The following is a 19,113-nucleotide window of genomic DNA, read 5'->3' on the forward strand; positions in this document are numbered from 1 at the left end:
TTTATAACTGTAGCCATTTTCGGAGTGCTTGCTGCATTGAAGAAAAGTATATTTCTCAGTCTGGATATTTGGGAATGAAGGTTCTGCTTGCCCATGTTGTCCTCTGTGTGTTCCTAACACCGGTTTAAAGACTGGGTTAGAAGCAGTGAAGCCAGCATTGCTGTTCTGGGCATTTGCAATCACTGTTCCTGATTATCTTGGCTTGAAATTGACTGAAAGGGCAGGACGCAGTGTGCATCTTATCATTAAAACCTGCTGTTTTAGTAGTACATAAACGGTGGTGTCTGTCGGTTTAGTAGAATGTATTTGGTAGTGGTGATGACGATGGGGCGATTACAAGTCTTAGGGGCTGTGTAGCGCTTGCATTCTTTTTTTTGAGCTGAGCTTTGTTTTAATTTTTCAGCATTATGGAGCTATGTGGATATCTTTTACAGGCACATAAAAGATAATTTCAGAGTAATCATTTAGTGTGATTTACTTTTCAGATTCCTGATCTCACGTACAAATATCTTTGCCGCTTCTTTATATTATATTAGCGCACCGTGGTGGCTTAGTGGTAATGGCGCTCGGCTGCTGACCCGAAAGACACGGGTTGAATCCCTGCCGCGGCGGCCGAATTTCGATTGAGGCGAAATTATAGAGGCCCATGTGCTGTGCGATGTCAGTGCACGTTAAAGAACCCCAGGTGGTCGAAATTTACGGAGCCCTTGACCACGGCGTCCCTCATAGCCTGAGTCGCTTTGGGACGTTACACCCCCATAAACCAAACCAAACCAAACCAAGCCTCTTTATATTAAAATGGCGAACTGCCGTGTCCTATTTTCATGCCAAAACTGAATTCGCTACAATTGCTTTGCTAGTGTGGTTTGCACTATGGCTTTGTTTGGCACCTTCTTGAGGCTCATTGTTCTTTCTTGACTCATAAAAAGATGCTGTATTTCTCATGGCTGAAATTGGAACTCAGAATAAAGGGGTCAAATCACATGGGAAGATACTCTCTGCCATCACGGTTCATGGCAGCCACATTTCTGTGGCGCTGAAATGCAAAAACATCCATGCACTGTGATTAGTGCACATTAAAGAACCTCAGGTGGTCTGAATCAGTCCAGAGGCCTCAAATACAGAATGCCTTATAGCTCACAGGGTTACTTCGGCATGTAAACATTCATTCAGTACAAGGGCACAATTCCTTGGGCATTTCCTGTTCTTTCCTGTTCTCCTTTGTGTCTGCTTTTCATGTAGTTCGCTTTTGATGAAGGCTTCTTATGAGTAAAGGTTGTGGCAAAGGGCTGAGGGCTGTGCTTGAATATCATTTCTCTTCCAGTCAAGCACGTTTTTTTTTCTTTCTCGTCTCTCTTTCGTGACTCCGTTGACATTCTATTGAGACAGCGCTAGTGGAAAGGCCAACTGTCTGCATTCAGAGTAGTTATTGTTTTTTGCATATGCCACGCGTTTTCACCCTTGTGTCATGCGTGAACTTTATTTGCCTTCAAATGCTAGCAATCGCTTATCTGTGAAGCATGGGTGGAGGAGCACTCCTGGTATGGAAGTGCAAAATAAAAGTATGGAGTACAAAATCCTTACTCTTTGCAGCTTGCGATGCAGACACGAGTATAATTTCAAACACCTTTTAGTTTCAAGAAATGCTGCAAAATGCATTATGGAAACCCAACTTTGTACTTCAAAAAATGGAACATTAAAAGCCAGTTCTGTGGGCTGGCATGGTGGCTGAGTTGCCTGCTGAAAATAAAGTTGTGAGGTTGATTTCTGGATATGGAAGCTGAATGTGAACAAAGGTGAAATGCAAAAACATTGGCAAACTGAAATTTTGGTGCTCTTTAAGAAAGCCCTAGAGGTGAATACTTAAGCCTGTGTCTTCTGTTGTTGCATATCCATTAGCATGACTTTTTGCACTCTGAAGCAGCTTAGTGCAGGAAAAGAACCATTAAGCATAACATGCTCAGATGAATTGAGAATGAGTCGAAAGGAACCAGAGGAACATTCAATGTTAAAATTGCAAGTTCACTTGCAGCTGTAAAGGTCAAAGTCTTGCTGTGAGGGTGTCTGCAGAGCAAACTCATTATGTTTCAGCAGAAGTCTGGCACTATATGAGGTAAAGTTCCTAGATTACCTGTGGATAGCTTGGCACCAGGTGGTTCCGAGCTACCACTGCAAATTCTTCATGCTTACACTTACTGCTGCTGATGTAGAGCTCCGGAATTTCTTGCTCTGTTGTGTAATGAAGAGTGTAATGTGCAAGCTCCTAATGTGTACAAGTTAAAACGGTTTACACTGACTTATGCTGTGGTTATGGTATTATATTAATGGGTACTTGATATTCAACGTGTAAAGACGCAAATCAAAGAATAAATGTGGATGGCCACAATCTTTGTTAGCACACCGCAGCTTAGTAGGTAGGTAGGTAGGCCTCAAACAATGCTGGCACATTCCCACTGTGGGGGAGTGGCCAAGACACAGGCGGTTAATTGCTGGATACAGGAAAGTTTTGACGGGAAAAGGAGTGGTAATAGCATGTAGGCTGATAGATTGAAAGACACAAGGACAGGGGTCCTGTTAACTTGGAGATCGAAGACTGGACAATGGCTTAATGCGCATAATAGTAATCAATGCCTGTAATGTTTCAATGTCGTACTGACTGAGAGTGGGAAAAAGAAATTAGAATCAGTAGTCAAGCGTTTGTGAGCGCCAAACTGAACTTCGTCAGCTTCATCTTCCGTCTGCTTTCTCTTCTTCGGCGGCACTGGCCGCTGGGGCATCAAACCCCAATTGTCTGTCTTACAATACCCCTGGTGTGAAAGGGTGCTATCCTGGCGGCCTAAAGGCACAAGATGGTAGTGGGGTCGCTCTCCAGAAAATTCGGTGTCGGCGGTGTCGGCAGTGTGAGTGAAAAATGGCAGGTGGCCCCCAGAGAGCAACCTAGGTGGCAGGTGGGCCACCTAGGTCACGTGACCTTGTGGCATCATCACAATCTGCCCACTGGATAGTGAGCAAAACTGCCCACCGTAACAGGTGGCAGTTAAATTAATGGTTGGTCACTTCCGAAAAGCAACCTGGGCCACACAAGGCCCACAGCTGGGAGCACCTGCCGTCGCAGCGCAGTAGTGCATCGCTTAACCGCTGCACCACTGCACCAGGAGGGGTATGAGGGCTCCGAGGGGTCTATGAATGTAAAGTAGAGTATGACCTTCTGCATATATGGGAATTAACCCATTATGCTACCCTGTCATACCCTTATGTGGTCCCTCCAATTTTTTTTTTCCTTATGTGATTTATGCTTATTGGGCCTACATTTCTTTGGCATCTGTCCTGTGCAGGGTTCCTACTGGGAGCTGGACCTCAAGTCGGGCAATGAGCTGCCGTGTCGAAAGAAAAAGCTGAAGTCTTATGATTCAGTAAGTGTGCTTGCTGTCAATGTGCTGCCTGCAGTGTGCCAGTCTAAGCTACCTTTGCTGCTTTATGAAGTGCGTTCTAAACATTGTCACTGCGAGTTCTCGTGGGAGCATGCTAGAAAGTGTTCTGTATTCATGTTTATAGTTTCCCTTGCTTAGTGGCAAGGGGAGGCTAGTCTATAATGACTTAGAGCTAAGCTTGGCAAATGTTTTAAGCATGTAATTGAAGCATTTCACGTCATTAAAGCAATTGGCCAATTTGGTATCGTTTCTTTTTTTTCATAAAAAACTGAAGCCTTAACTCTTTTGTTACCATGGAAAAAGGACTGTTTCTGATAGGTCTGAGGCATAGTTTTTGCTTGCAAAATATGTGAGGTGTAAAAAAGGGAAATTTACATGAAAATTATGGCAATAGAATGCGCTTTCTGAAGAAATTTATTTTATCTCAAATACTTAGCATAAATATTCACAAAAAATTGGCAAACACAAGAAAGATGAAAATTAATAAAAAATTTTGACAAGAAAATATCTCTTGTAGAAAGAATACTCAAAACTTTATGAAATATAAAAATGTTTCAAATTTGTTTAAAACTAGCCATTAAAAGTTTGAATTTATAACTCAAAAACTTTTTGAGCTAGAAATTTTTTCTGACACTACATGAAAAAAGACCGTTTTCAAAGTGTCATTGACATAAATTCTTCTTACTGAGCAAAAAATTTTTAAAGTAGAATGTGATGTATCAAAATATAGCTTGGTAAATGTACTTTTCGACATTGTCAGTTTGAGCTAAAAATGTTCTTAAAGAAGCCAGGAAAAAAATTGCAGAAAGACGAAAAGCATATCCATCATATTTTTGACATGAAAATTATAAATGGTAATACAGTAAAACCTAGTTATAGTGACTAGGTAAAAAACTGCAAAATGGTTCGATATAACCGAAATTTGTAGTATCAAATTAAATACTTTGGCTGGAGAAGGTAAATTTAATCAGTGAAAGAACAGTAAATAGAAGAGGTCTTTTCTGTAGTCTTAGTACCGTTTCGAAGCAGCTCATGGCGATTGCAGGGGCCGCAGAAACCGAGCGGAAAACATGAGTTAGGTTGGCTTTTTCACAAAGCACTGAAGCATATGGCAGTGGCAATTCATACGTTAGCTAGGGTGGCTTCCTCGCAGTACAGCAGTGTTGCATAAGAAATTGGACGCCAGGAGGAAGGCTATAGCTGTTGTCTCCACCTCCTCTCCGTGACAGTCAGCGTGAGCAAAGGATGGCTGCTGGAAAGCTACAACAACCGACGATGTCACTGGTTCGGAGGCACTATCTCTGGGTGCGAAAGATGGGTGGTTACTAGCTGTTCTCGCCATTATATCTTTTGTGTTGCTGTTGTGGCACTTGCCACACCATCGCTAGTCCACTGTGTAGTGAGGCAATGCCTGCCGCCGGCCATCTGAGCGGGCACAGTTTTGCGCTCGGTAGTTCGATATATTTGTTTTACGAAAAACCACGTTCGATATATAAAGTGAGAGATAGGTGTGTTTGGTGAAGATATGTAGGAACAGTTTGATATAGCTGATAATTCATAATATCTGTTATAACAAGGTTTGACTCCAAATTGGTTGAAAGGGCTCTGAAATGCATCGATCTTACTGAAAACTATTTCAGAAGATGTTTCAGATGATTTAGGGCTAGTGGGAAGGCATCCACAGTTTTTGCGAACAACTTTGGGCTCTTATAAAGTGTAAATATAAAGCGTAAATCAGAGGTCAGTGCCCTGATTTCTATCGGGCCTCAAGTTTATTCTTTTTTTGGGCAGGCGGAAGTAAAGCTGACCCATATGATTTCAAGACCCTATAGAAACCGGATGTATGTATCATTCATGAGATCAGTGCGATGCGTAAAACGGCTTCATGAGTGAAAAAAAAGAGAAGTAGTGGAAAACAAAGCCTGCGAGCGGAGTGATGCTCACATGTCGTGTAGAGGTTGTGTAGTTTTTTCGTCAGAGTCACATTCCAATGATGCTGTATCATCGTCAGAGTCACTGCTGCTTGAAACACTGAGAAAAATCTGCTGCAGGTGCAGCAGAATCGTGCGAAGTGGGATTTTTCCGAGCGCTTGCCGTCTCTGTGGCTGACGCCATCCCACGAGTGCTCTAAACCGGAACCTCAACTTCAGGGGCATATCATAAATTGCTGCCTAGCGGGAAATATATGAACTACACAAGAAACGAAAGTACAGTGTCTAAACAACAAGCTAGATAGCATGGAAAATCTTCGGCGGCCCTGGTAGCACTGAAATCCCACTTTGAATTCGTCGATCACCAGTGATCGATGCAAAGTGGCGTGGTGACCAGAAAGTTAAGCTGTTAACAGCGGCCCCTTGAACAAGTAAACGCGACAAAGCACTTTAAAAATATGGACTTGGTAGCATCAAGAAGCTCACTGACGGTGATTAAATATTTTATGAGCTCCTCACAAATGCAAGGAAGTACATGTACAAAAGAGGCAACATGCAACATTTTTGGGTAGGCTTTGGGATGAGCAACATTCTTGTTTATATGAGGTGCTGCATTTGTTTAAGGGAGCAATGCCTTCTTGTCATTCATTCTCAAAAGCTACAACAGTTTCAAAGATTAGCTTAGAACTAAGCTATTTTTGTTCTATTTGTCATCTCTAAAGATTTTGAGAGCACAAGGAAAGGCTTGTCCGCTTTTATGTAACAGTCTTCCTAGCCCTGAAATGAGCTACTAAGCAGCCTTTCAGAACCTCAGCTGTTTTGTTCACAGAAGGAAGCTGTTCTCCATGTTTGTCGACATTTCTTCTCAATGAACCAGAGGCAGTTATTGCCTAGCACTGAGTCAGATGTCATTTTATTTACTGGTCTATCTGCATTTTTGAAAATTTTCTGATCTTGCCCAGAGAATGTTTGTGCTCACTTTGGACCTGCACAGATCAAACGAATATTCTTTCTGTCATTTCTCAAGGTGGCTAAAAGGTTGCACACGTGTTTTTTGCTAAGAACAGTCAATGCTACCAAGTCAAGTAGATATTTAAGACCAAAAATGCTTATAGGAAAGAACGTGGACCCAGGAATCTGGCATTTTCTGGCACAAAAGTCAGAATATGCTTTTATAGACATGATTGTCTTAGACATTTGTAGGCACTATGCTAAGCAGCTATTAAACTCTCATTTGGGCTTAAATTTCAAGAGGGCACAAGAGGAGCATGCTAGAAAGAACAGGCATTTGCCAGTAATTTGGTCTCTAGGTGTCAGCAACAGCACATGAGTATGTTTAAATTCGTCTCTCAGTGCTAGCAACTCTAGTGGTGTGCTTTGTTGATGGCATACCTATGTGCAGCTGTTATGAACTGAAGGACCACCTGAACTGAAGGGCCACCTGAACTGCGGTGTGTCTTATTCAAGTGTGAATGTGTGCTTGTTGTCGCATGTGTATGTGTGTGCAGCTTATTCCAGAACAACACACAGAGTGAATTATTGCTGCTGCTTTCACGCTTTCTGGCGTAGTGTTGCTGATCTTTGCCATTCTGGTTGTTGCAACCTGCTGTTATTACGAGATGATGCTTGAACAGCCAGCATGTTTGACAAGTGGAAAACTGGCTGGCCGTGTGAACTGTCACTATTTGACCATGTGTCCTACAGTGAAGTTTTGAGCTTTTGCTTTTTTCCATCTGTGTCAGGTGTACCCTTACAGTCCTGAAACTGGCCTTAACACATGGAATCCAGAGCCCGAGAGCCACTCTTCACCTCCAGACAACAGTGTCACCATTCCAGAGATAAAGGTATTGCTACTGTTCTTGCACACACTTTTGTGGTGCATTCTTGAAATGTTTTTCTTTCTCATGGAAAGTTCCTTCTCGGCCACTGTGCTTCTGGTCTAGATGATTGATGTAGTTGTTAACCTAGGTAGAGCTCACTAGCTGACCTTTAGTATAGGTTCGCTCATAAATTTTGCTTGGTGTCATTCATTTAACTACTGTAACATAGTTCTAGGTTGGGGTTGGTAAGAACAGAGGATAAGTTTATGGTACAATAAGTAAATACCGAGTGAAGTAACACAGACGAGAATGAAAGTGGTTCGTTCAGGAGAAATTGGTGCAGCAGTGACAAAGGAAGAAGATTTTATCCAATTGTTCGGAATTATGACAGCACCGTCGAAATATTTTTCGTTTGTTATGCCTGCATGTAACCTTTATTTCAACTTAGCATGCTTAAAAACTGTTATAAACTGCCTTTTGGCACCTAGAATTGCTGAGTTTTATTGTTGGAAAAAACATTTATAGTATCGAGACTATCTTGAGGTCAAGCTAACCTTGTATTTCTCTTCCCAAAAAATTATATTTCAGAGTTTATCGGTCCCATTTGTGTGCCTACAATGTACCACATTTGCCTTCTGTCTCATTCTGTACTTATTCTTTCTTATTTTTCCACACAACTTAGCATTGCTGTTTATATTCTTGACCTGTGTTTTAAAGTTGAGCAGCTGTTATGCAGATGTTGAAGGCAGGTGTTGCTTGTTCTGGACATGTGGTGGCAACAGGCTTTTACTTGCTCAAAGATTTTCATGCCTGTTGGGTCTGGTTCTTCCCTTGGCCTCATGATCAAGACTGGTGCATTACTGTTTTGTGTGCACGCTGCACCAATTTTGTACAAAAAAGTCTCTAACACATTGACATTGGTATATTCGATTTCTGTGTATACGTTATTGCAAGATTCTGTGTTATGGATTGTATGGATGCTTGCAGTTGCTGCAGGGCTTCAGATATTTACTGAACTGTATGCTGAATTTTTTATGCTGACTAAAGGGCCACTGAGGTTACCTCTATCCAATTTTCTTTTTTTTTTTTCTTAGTAAAATTCAGTTGTGTTTTTGTGGCTATGTTGGCATTTATTCAGCACCAAAAGACATATTTATTGCTGGGAAATTGTAAGTTAGGAAACAAATTTTTTTTTCACCACTCAGTTTGAACTTACGACGATAATGATGTCAAGAGAATTATCAACTTAGCAGTTGCTGGCTGGAAGTGGACGGCAGTGTGTTCCAGCCTCGCAGATCAGCAGACGGAAATGCGCTTCGTGTCATCACAGTTTACTCGGGAAAATGCCATGTGGCAGCAGTACCTGTGTTTTGTATTTTAGCCTTTTCTAGCTTATTAAAGCTCTGTTTTCATTGAAACAGCCTCTCTGTCATTAGAACATGGTAATCAATCAATAGTGACTAACTTGAATTTGTCCTGAGTGTGCCTTTATAGATTGCACAAGACTGCAAATTTTATGCATACCTGCTGTGCATTTTGAGGAGTGGTAGTCCATTTTTTACTTTTATTCTTTCTAATGTGTACGCCCTCGTTACCTCCCTGCCCATTTCCATCTTGCAGCAAGAAGTCCTACGGCCTGAATATGAGGTTGATGATGATCAGTCACGGGTATCAGCCGAGTACTACGATGAGCCTGTCAAGACAAGTGAGTTGTCTGTGGTGGCATATGCAATGGAACCTCGCTAATGTGTATCCATTTAAAGTGTAGTTATGGTTGAAACAAAGCTTCACTGAATCTTAACTCCAGCACCATTGACACTAAGTATTCAACGGTTGCTTGTTCCATAGTTGTTGACTCTAAATTCATAGCATTCTGATAACATAGCTGGCACTGCACTATGCTGGAGGAAGATTTTGCACCTTTCTGGTAATCTTACTGCCAGTTATCACAATAAAATGTTGAAATAGCGTAAATATTCATGAAGATCAGAGTATCCTCAGGAAAGAAGATCAGAGTATCCCTGTATTGAAGCAGCCATCTACTGCTGCCAGCCTTATTGAGGTTATGGATCCTGCCCAGCATGCAGCCCAGCTGATTGCGGTTGATACGAGAGCCACGTGGCATTTTTGGGTTTATGACAGTTGGACATCAGCTTTAGCGGTGTTGGCTAAAGTTATTTCAACTGTGGTTTGGTTTGGTTAATGGGGGTTTAACGTGCCAAAGCGACTCAGGCTATGAGGGACACCGTAGTGAAGGGCTCCGGAAATTTCGACCACCTGGGGTTCTTTAACGTGCACAGACATCGCACAGGACATGGGCCTCTAGAATTTTCACAGGCCTCTAGAATGTTTCAACTGTGGGTCAGGCATTATGTGTAATGAATCGGTGTTCATATTGGCTGCGAGTAAGAATGGGCATGTTGATGTCGACTCAGACAGTCCTGATTTGTGACATTTGTGTCGGGGAAACCACCAACGAGTTTGTTGTTGTTTTTGCTTTAGCTTCTTTGCCCAAGAAAACTCCTTGATTAGAACCACATAGTAGAGAAATTTGGAATACAGAGGCATGTAGAATGACCTATGGACGACCAGGCGGACCTCTCCTGTTCCGTTAAATTCTCTCTCCTCCTATCGACAGCAAATGATAAAGCAAAAACTTCCAGAATTACTAAATCTTTGTTATAGACATGCCATACACATAGAAAAAACATTACGAGAGCAGTTAACGTTGTTTTTTTCTAGCGTAGGTGGATTCCCTTGAACATCATTCACCTCTGTGTATTTCCCTTAAGTCACAGATTTTGGCTTGTCTTTCATATGTTTCTCAGGCGTTTTCTTCATTAATTTTATTATGTTTGGAGATAGACCCTTCTGAGTGTGTAAGTGTGCCTTTGATTTTGTGCATAAAGCTTCTAGTTGAGACATGAATATGAAATAATTCTTGCAATTTCTGGAACGTCATTTGCAAAGTCCTAGTTGTGTTTTTCTTTATGCTGTGGCTTTCTTTATGTTGTGTTTTTAATTGTGTTCCATGCTCACTTGTTTAGGTATGTGTATATTTATATGCCATGGAAGTGCTTGTAATGAGTATGCTTAGTTTTTTATATTCAAAATGTGTTTTTTTCTTCATGTTGCTCGTTCAACTTTCTACTTTATTTAATGTAAATGTGTATTTCCTTTGGTGGGGGGAACTAATCAAGCTGTCTGATCAGCTTTTTTTCCCCCACCTCCCATATCAACTTTATTGAAAATAAAGGTAATTAGTATTATCATCATCATTGTCATTGTAATCTCTGTGCCTTTCATGTGCCCATGTAAGATCCACAGCACCAGCAAATCAGGCTAAACATACCTCGCAGTGCACTGATACATGTGCGTATTTACTCGCGTAATTTGTTTACCCCTAACTTATTAGCCAGATTTATAAAAAAAGAACTTTTACTCTCCCTGCTGCGCCAGACCACCAGAATGCACACATGTTTGTGCAAGGAAGGCTTGGGAATATCGGCACGGCAGCATCGCTGTGTGCAGCTAGGGAAGGTGCGAGTGGTGGTGAGGGGACGAAATGTGCGCCATTTACCCCGCTGTAGTGGTGGTTGCTTCCCCAGACAAAGTTTGGAGAGCAAACTTTCAGTAACGCACATGCCGTAATCCGAAGCTGCTGAACTGTTTGCTGTTCGGCTTGCCGCTAGTCAGCCAGGCCACACGTGAGGGTGCTGTTTTATCACCTTTTATCTCCATTTGCCTCTGACTGCTGGCTTCACTATGTATCATTGCAGGTTTGTTGCTTTGAGCTGTGCACACGGCGCTCTGTCATCCCGCAGGAAACTACATAACGTGGGGCAGGGTGGGAGGGGTATGCGTCTTATATTTAGAGTCTACTTTTTTTTTTCTTTGGCCAACAACGGGTGCGAGTATATTTACTGGCTTCAGTTTTGTTGCTGTAACTTGCTGCTGTAGTGGTGTAGCATTTGTTGGTATTGCTTCATTATGCCTCATGCATACACAAGCCTGAGTAGGTGAAAATGCTTACAGGTCTATTATCAACACAGACAGGAATAGTTCTCTTGCAACAGAATGGTGACTAACATTAGCAAAGAGAGCAGTTTATAGTCACATCTTGTCATCTTCCTATATATTTAGCCTGATAAATTGAGAAAGCTACAAAATAAAACAATCCTCAGCTAAATTGACACTTTTTTAATACACTTGGTAGTTAGTAGTGGTGCGACAATCCTGTAAATAATGGCTGTACTAATCTTGGGCTTGATATTGATAAGCATGAGTTGTGCTGTGGAACAGGTGAGTTTTGAACTGTTCCAGCTGTTGCCATTGGGCGCGAGCATGATCAGCAAGGAGGATAGGTGGCAATAAGCATGTTGTTTTCCTTCCTTGCGCTATATCTTTCTCCTTGTCCATCCTCCATGCAGTCATGGAGTCATTCACACATGAGCAGCTGGTGGAACTGACAGCCACGCTGGCTTCATTGCAAGAGGCTGAGGCCACAGGGTATGCCAGCCACCCAGGGGATGCTGGACTGCTGGCAGCCACTGCCCCCAACCTGGCCCCGTCCCCTCCCGCTGCACCTCCCACATTGCACAGGCTCGAGGCAGCCTCCCAGTCTGCTGCTGTGCCCGGTGAGTTGTTGCTTTTTGTTAGTGCCATGTTTTATCACATCTTGGTTGGCTAATAGAATAACCAACAAGACGTAATACTATGTATCAGGTTGTTTCTGTGTTTACCCTTATCTTTCTTTTACTGTTTCCTTGGCACTTTTCTTAGATCATTTTTATAATTTTGTATTGAAAATAACATACCAGTACAATAACAAAATGAAGATCAATAAATGTGCTACATTATAATTTCAAATAGAAATGTGATTCATCAATGTTTGATTTTATTCATCTAATACAAACTGTGATGAAAATTATGGCAAATGCATAGAATAATATGCGTACATTTTAAAAAGAAAAATAATTTCAAATGTATGAAATATGCAAAATGTGTCCTACTTTGTTGCCTAAAACACTTGAATATTTAAGTCTTCTGGGTTAATAGTTTGATCTACAATAAAGATGCTTGTTGCCATACAAAAACTTGCCCTTGAAGCTACTACAAGAGCTTTCTTTTCTTTGAAAATTTGTATTTTAAAATGCTAAGAAGTATGGAGGCACCAGCTAACAAACATTCTTCTTAGTGGTGTACATTTTGCATAGTAAATGCTGGATTGTAATAGAATGAAATGTATAAATATATAGTGAAGTGACGAGAGGAGAGTGAAAAGCACTAAGACGATAATTATGACTGCAGATAACTCAGCTTCTACTAAGTGCAATAAAAGAGTTCTTACTGGATGATATTGATGAAGCGGTGTCCTTTAACATCCCAGGAATACCGCATATTTATTGAGAGCCCCTTTCAGAGTTCCTTTAATGATGAAACATGCTTTGAGGCATGCGACATGTCCACAAGAGCAGTCAGATGACTACTACAGATCAACATGGAAAGAACAGCACCAGAAAACAAGCTGGCTCCACTCTAGTATAGGTGCAGTCATAGATGCTCTGTAATACCGTTGTAAATGAGCATGAAATTAAGGGACACACCTCAGCACCTGCAACCATTTTTTGAGTCACAGCATTTAGCATAAGGTTGCTCGCTCCACCTAACAGTTGTGGAACTGCTACGCCATAGACAACAAATTGCGCCTTACATAGTTACTGGCACCCTCCTGCGCACCACAGGAAACGTAGTGCTAAAAGCTGTGGCCTTGCTTCGGTTTCGGCTTTTGCTTGGCTGGAGCCATTTCTTTGTTGTAGCATAACTTCACAATACCAGTAAATGCCTCATATCGTGGCCTGTGTCATGGAAGAATTTGGCCGGTGATAGCTTTTAGTGCTCAAGGAGACATGCTCGGAATTATGAGACAGTGGCGAGAAATATGTACCAATTTGTTATTTTAATCAGTGTGGCTTACCTTATATAACTGCATATAAGTCATCATTGTTTTGCTAAAATGTCCATCTGAGATTGGTTGTGGTGGTGGTGGTGAAAAACTATTTCATTAAAAGGAAGGGCGGCTGGGGGTTCAGTCATAGTGGGCGGGGTCCTCAGTCCAGTACTACGATAGCTTCTGCTATCCTGCAGCAGGCCCGCACGATCAGCTATTGCTGATTGCACAGGCTAGAGCTGGACTGAGCAGCTTCCAATGAAGAGGGAGAAAATTTGGGGTCGCGGAGCCGAACAATTTGCGGAGTCTTAAGTAGTTTCGGCCGAGCCATGGTGGCCACGTGTAGTACGTGTCCCGTGACAGTGCCTGTTCTCTGCAAGATGCCTGGAGATCCTCTGGGGGGGGGGGGACAAAGTTTATTCTTACTCAAATCGTCTGCGCTAACAAAAATTCGAACTGCATGCCATTCATCCAGCTCGCTCATGCTGACGAATCCTTTTCCAATTGAATGGTAGACAGTGCGAGAGCAAAGTCCAAGTAACCTCTGATAGTCTGATAGCGCGTTGCTCCCAAATCTGAAACAGTACTGCAGGCGACAGCTCGGCTTATCACTTGCTAGTCAGCCGGAATGCACATGAGTATGGCAGGCAGGAAGGTGCGCCGGTTAATTACCTTTCATCTTTCCTGGTTTCGTGATTGCATCATAGCATGTCTGTTGTCTTGAGCTATGCCTTGCCACGGTGCATTACCGCGGGAGAAACAAAGAGTGTTTTTTTTTTTTTTTTTGCCATTGAGGGTTGTGAGTTTGGGGAGCAACTTATATTCAAACTCTACCTATACGCAGCAATGTGTAGTAACCGGCGGGTGCAGGAAAGCAACAGTGATGTTATAGATGACGCTTGATTAGCGTTTCACCCATTACAGTGCATTTGAAGCAAGCGAGCGACCTTTCTCCGGCGCACAACGTTGTTCATTTGTTCCCTTATTTTGTGACTACACGGACAAACAGCAGTTATCCGCCACGGTGGTTCAGTGGCTGTGGCATTTGGGTGCTGATTCCAAGATCATGGGATCGAATACTGGCTGCAGCGGCCACATTTTGATGGAGGTGAAATGCAAAAGACGCTTGTATGCTGTGCGATGTCAGTGCACGTTAAAGGGACATTAAGGACAACGCTATCAAATTTTTTTGTTATGAAAATCTGACTGTTCGGCATTTTGTGGCTTTCTTGCCACTGTACAGCAGTGAAAGGTGCATTTATTTCTAAGAGATTTGGATTCGAAGTTCCAAAACTTTTTCCTGCCACTATGGTTCAAACTCGGGACTCTCTGATGATGAAATAGGAGAAGAGCGACATAAAGCAGCAGAAACGGAAACGAGGACTCCGTGATTGCTAGCGGCAAGCGCTGTGCTCTTGCCTAGCAGCAGCCAAAATGAAAACTACTGCTCGCCAGACTTTGAAGGCCTCTATCAGCCATCAACGCTTCATTTACGTTTTGCACTAACGTTACAATGGATCCCGTTCCCGATTCCAACAACTAAGTTCTCGCAAATAACTGTGGCCTGCATTCAGTGACCTCAACCCCACACAGCGTGCGATGCTTTTGAGGGCCGGGGCGGCGGGACTGGCAAGAAAGTCTTAGCGCCGAGGAGTCGGCAGCGTCGCTGTCAGCGCTGAGCCACCATCACAACTGATGTGTGGCGACTGGTACGTCCAGGCATATTTAAATTCTGTATTAATAGTCCTTGTAGGGCTGGTTATACAGCCCAGCACCTTGGTACGTCGACGAAGCGAACACGCCGAGTGGTGCGTTTGCTATCTTGGAGGCACGTTGAACATTGGCTATACACAGCTCTTTTTTTTTTTCTCTCTATTTCCTTGTCGCAGTTGCGTGCCATTGCACAAGCTTCGTCCGAGGAGCACTTAGAGAGGCGCTTGGAGGTCCTCTGCTGCTCCGGCCTTGTAAGTCGAGGCACATAACGAAACCATGCGGGCACGCAGAACGCATAGCTGTGAAGCACCCCAAAACTTACCGAAACTCAGCTGGCCACCTGTTGCGCTGTTAATTGCAGGTTTTCTTTGACTTCCAACATTCAGGTTGTCTTCTTTCCGTCTTCCTCGTGTGATAAAAGTGCACTGCTGGTTTCAAAACAAACCTATAATACTTCAGTATCGATCAGATACGTAACCTTCATGCACGTTTGTCAGCCTCAGAGGTCTGTGGTATCTTTTCTCCTATTTCGTCATCACGTTTGTACTTGTGAGATTGGCCTGTGGCGGCAATACCTGTATTTTAGTTCTGCTCTTTTCTACCTTACAAAAGCCTTGTTTTCAGAAAAAGTGGTGTTTTTGTGTTTAGGAGCTGGTATTCTATTGATACAAGCCAACTTCAATTTCTTCTCAGTGTCTCTTTAAACGGAACCTTTGAACTACTCTCAGAAGGAGTACATACCATCTTTGAAAAGGAGTCTTTGAACTGATCTTATGCGGAGTACCTCAGTCTCTGAAGAGGAGTTTATGCCTTGCATTAAGGTGGACTTATCTCACCACTGATGCGAAACAGGCTACTCTCAAGATGGAGTACCCTGAATTAGTGGTTTTTTGAGGGAAGGAAATGGCGCCGTAACTGTCTCACGACTCAGTGCACACCTCAACTGCGCCATGAGGGAAGGGAGGCCCCAGGGGGCCTAAAAAAGCTCTCACATTGTACTTGTAGTTGAGTTGGTTGTGTGCAAGTATAGATCATTGTGTCTGTAGACTGTAGTTATCAGCTCATATGATCGCTGGGAACTAAATTTGACCATTGGTTGTCTGTTAAATTTTGTGCCCACGCTGCACTACCAGTAGTTAAGAGACTGAAATCTCAGCCCTGACGTATGAATCGTTTTGTGAATGACATTTGACAGCCGTTATCCAGTGGCATGGTCTAATGGCCAGCTACATGCTCTGCAGAGTGAAGTTAGGTCACTACAAGACAGTTACTTTTCTTGCTCGGAGAGTGCTGATGAAGCAGCCTGTAGGATGCATTATGCTGAAATTCCTTTTCAGGCTGCTTTTGCTCATGTAGTAAACAGTGAGATGGCCAAACTGGAGCAGTCCTTTAAGTCCGACTGGCCCTGTTGTTAACTACAAAAAGAATTAACTGCTCTTGGTACTTAGTGCGTATTAATTTTATCCTGCTCATACATGGCCAACTTCTGTCGTTGTCTGAGCACTGCATGTCCTTTTGTTGTCGTTCTGGCAGCGCACCAGCGATCCGTGTGCCAGTATGGTGCTGTGACCCAACCAGATGATGTTTCCCGTGAGAGCTATGGCAGCAGCAGCAGCCCCAACCTTAGTGGAGGGTTCCTCGACCAGGTCAGTTCACCCGGACCTATGCACTTGTGTCTGTGGTGTTGATTATCCTTGTATTTCTTGCTGCTTCAAGTTGAGAGCTGTTGAGCTACTTCTGCTTCATTCAGTTTGATGGTTAGCTAGAGAAGTAACAATTTTTGGCACTGTTTAGATTTTTTTTAATAAGAGCACTGTCTGTATAGGCCTGAGCAATGCACAGGGTTGGATGTGTAAAGGGTTATCACCTTATTATACTTTTTTAGCAGGTTACAAGCAAGACTTTAGTGCTGTTTGTATGACTGCATCACATTTGTTATCAGCAACTTTTACATTATTGGTATGAGAGTTCTGCATATTGCAAATACAGTCAACCCGGATATTATGAAATATTGGCTATATCGAACACACAGATTATTCCCTTGAAAATTCTTTGTAAAATTATAGGAAAGCCATGCGGTTTATTGAACTTGAATTTTGCTGGTCATTCGATATATAAAACGGCACGCCGCGCCCCTGCAACTTGTGCTTCCCATAATGGTACTCTTTGATCACTTTTTGTTTAGAGGTGCATTGTTTTGCCTGTTGGTTGCATAGAATGAGTTATAGTGATGCTATTAGCATCGGTCGTACCACGTGTACACCGGTTTTTAATATTTTAATTACCTCGCGAAAACAAATTCATGGCGCTGACAGTGTCACCATACAGTGGCGGTTTTTAGCAGTGGATATGACATCACTTGGTGGGAGCTTGATGATTGGACAAACAGTAAATATACTGCAAATTGTGTTAATAAATAGAGATACGCTTTGTTAAGTTTTTGCGTTTTATATTACATCAGCAAAACCAACTTGTTTGGCTTAGATAAAAGCACTGTAAAGCAAGTAAAACAAAAATGCACTGCCAGAGGCTCTGGCTACTTTTTGCATCGAAGGACTTTTCGCCACTCTGTACACATCCTTCGACCTAGCACACAGCATTTATGGCTACTCTCTACGTATCTGAAAACGGCTTTGCAGAATCGATCCTGTCTAACCATTGCACTCTACAAGCGTTTGCTTCGGTCCCAAGGAAGGAGGCAAAGAAAAAAGCCATTCGTTTCACATTTAGCAGTGCTCATCGTCAGCTTGTGGGGGATCGTCGGGCGGCGGCGACAGGTGGCGCCTTGCTCGCCGTAGTGTTTCTGTATATGCTGCCGCAGGGCATATACAGGAACACTAGCTTGCTGTTCCTAGTGGCGGGTTATGGTAGGCGGTAAGCAGTAGTTAGCAGTAGTGGCACATGCTATGCTAAATGTATCTAGTATCTTGCACAGGCCATCAATCCGTCACAGTATCCCGTGCTCGTGTTGGATCGCATTCGGATCTATAAGTGAGGGAACGTCACAGATCAGTGCTCACTTCTGCGCCGTCAACGTGACGATGAAGCATCGCTGGGTCAGCTGGGCATTCACATGGTTGTTGAAAACTGCGTTACCAGCCTTGGCAAGAACGAGTTACAGTGATTAGGCAACCGTGGTGTGCAAACTTCCGCGACGTGCTCAGATAGGCTGTTTCGATTGGTCCCACCTCGTGTAGTCATTGGGAGAGCGAAATGGGAATGGGAAGCAGCGCGAGAATCGAGTTGAGGGCAGCAGTTTGTTTGCTTGTATTTTGAAATTTCTTCATTGAATAACCCCCGTTCCTATGCATCGATTCCTGTAATTCTTTTTGTCTTAGCATCTGTGTGACATAAAGAATCCATCTGAAGTATAGCCGGCATCCATTCAAGCAGTGTTTCGCAGCCCCTTTAAGAAGACACAGGTGCGACTGCGCGGCCTTAGGCACCTTCTGGTAGTGCTAGCACTGTGAAAACACGTGGCGAAGTAATCATGGAGTGTGCTAGAGGATGAACTTCAGCCTCTCGTATGCATAATTTTCATGCTGCAGTGCTGTCATGCACTGAAGCTGACCTAACTGAAGCCTAGTGGCGGCCCTCACAGGGCATGCTTCGGCGCCGACCAACTGTACCTTCATTTTAATAAACTGTTATTCTGTTTATAGTGTACTGGTAACAAGATTAAGCATGTTATGATAGGCAGTGGCTACTTCCAAAGCACCTTACTCTGCGACTTCGATGCAAAGCAGGTTATAGGACTAGCAACGCCAAGTGAGCGGTGCACTGTCATTGTGCCAATGGGCGGCATGTTGCTGCACGAAGCGCCTCACTACCGTGGGCGCTATATTCTTGATTATAGGTTGCAGATATAAGCTTATCTTTCACCACTTTTTTTTTATATCGAATTATCTATGTATCGAACTGCTTAGCAATGCCCTTCGTGTTCGATATATCCAGGTTCAACCTGCAAAGAAGGAATAGGAATTTGATGTTGGGCATTAAATCTGCAGTAACGCACAGAAGAAGAACATAAACAAGACACAGCATAGAATTCATGTCATGTGTCACTGTTCTAATGTGTGATGCGGTATCTCAGAAACTCATCCATCACCATGTTTTAGTTATGATAGCAACCAGGCTAGGACTTTTGGTGCGGTGAGAGTTCCATCTAGGGATGCAAAGGAAGACTCTTGTTGATTTGGGTTTAAATGCTTGTGCAGAACAAAGGTTCTGTACAGTAGGCACCAGCAGTGACAACCATTTTCAGGCTG

The 19,113-nt window shown here is 42.9% G+C and overlaps 1 protein-coding gene across 1 annotated transcript in view; it reads left to right on the top strand.

Annotated features, from left to right (window-relative positions):
* Positions 1 to 19,113, top strand: part of LOC144125075 (uncharacterized) — a 56,501-nt gene that overhangs the window by 25,095 nt on the left and 12,293 nt on the right. Inside the window, exons 3-7 of the mRNA XM_077658142.1 lie at positions 3,336 to 3,413; positions 7,105 to 7,206; positions 8,803 to 8,887; positions 11,613 to 11,819; positions 16,379 to 16,491. Coding sequence (XP_077514268.1) covers positions 3,336 to 3,413; positions 7,105 to 7,206; positions 8,803 to 8,887; positions 11,613 to 11,819; positions 16,379 to 16,491 — 585 coding nt within the window. The remainder of the gene's footprint in view (positions 1 to 3,335; positions 3,414 to 7,104; positions 7,207 to 8,802; positions 8,888 to 11,612; positions 11,820 to 16,378; positions 16,492 to 19,113) is intronic.

The sequence above is a fragment of the Amblyomma americanum genome, chromosome 3, assembly GCF_052857255.1.
Source record: "Amblyomma americanum isolate KBUSLIRL-KWMA chromosome 3, ASM5285725v1, whole genome shotgun sequence".
Lineage (NCBI taxonomy): Eukaryota > Metazoa > Arthropoda > Arachnida > Ixodida > Ixodidae > Amblyomma > Amblyomma americanum.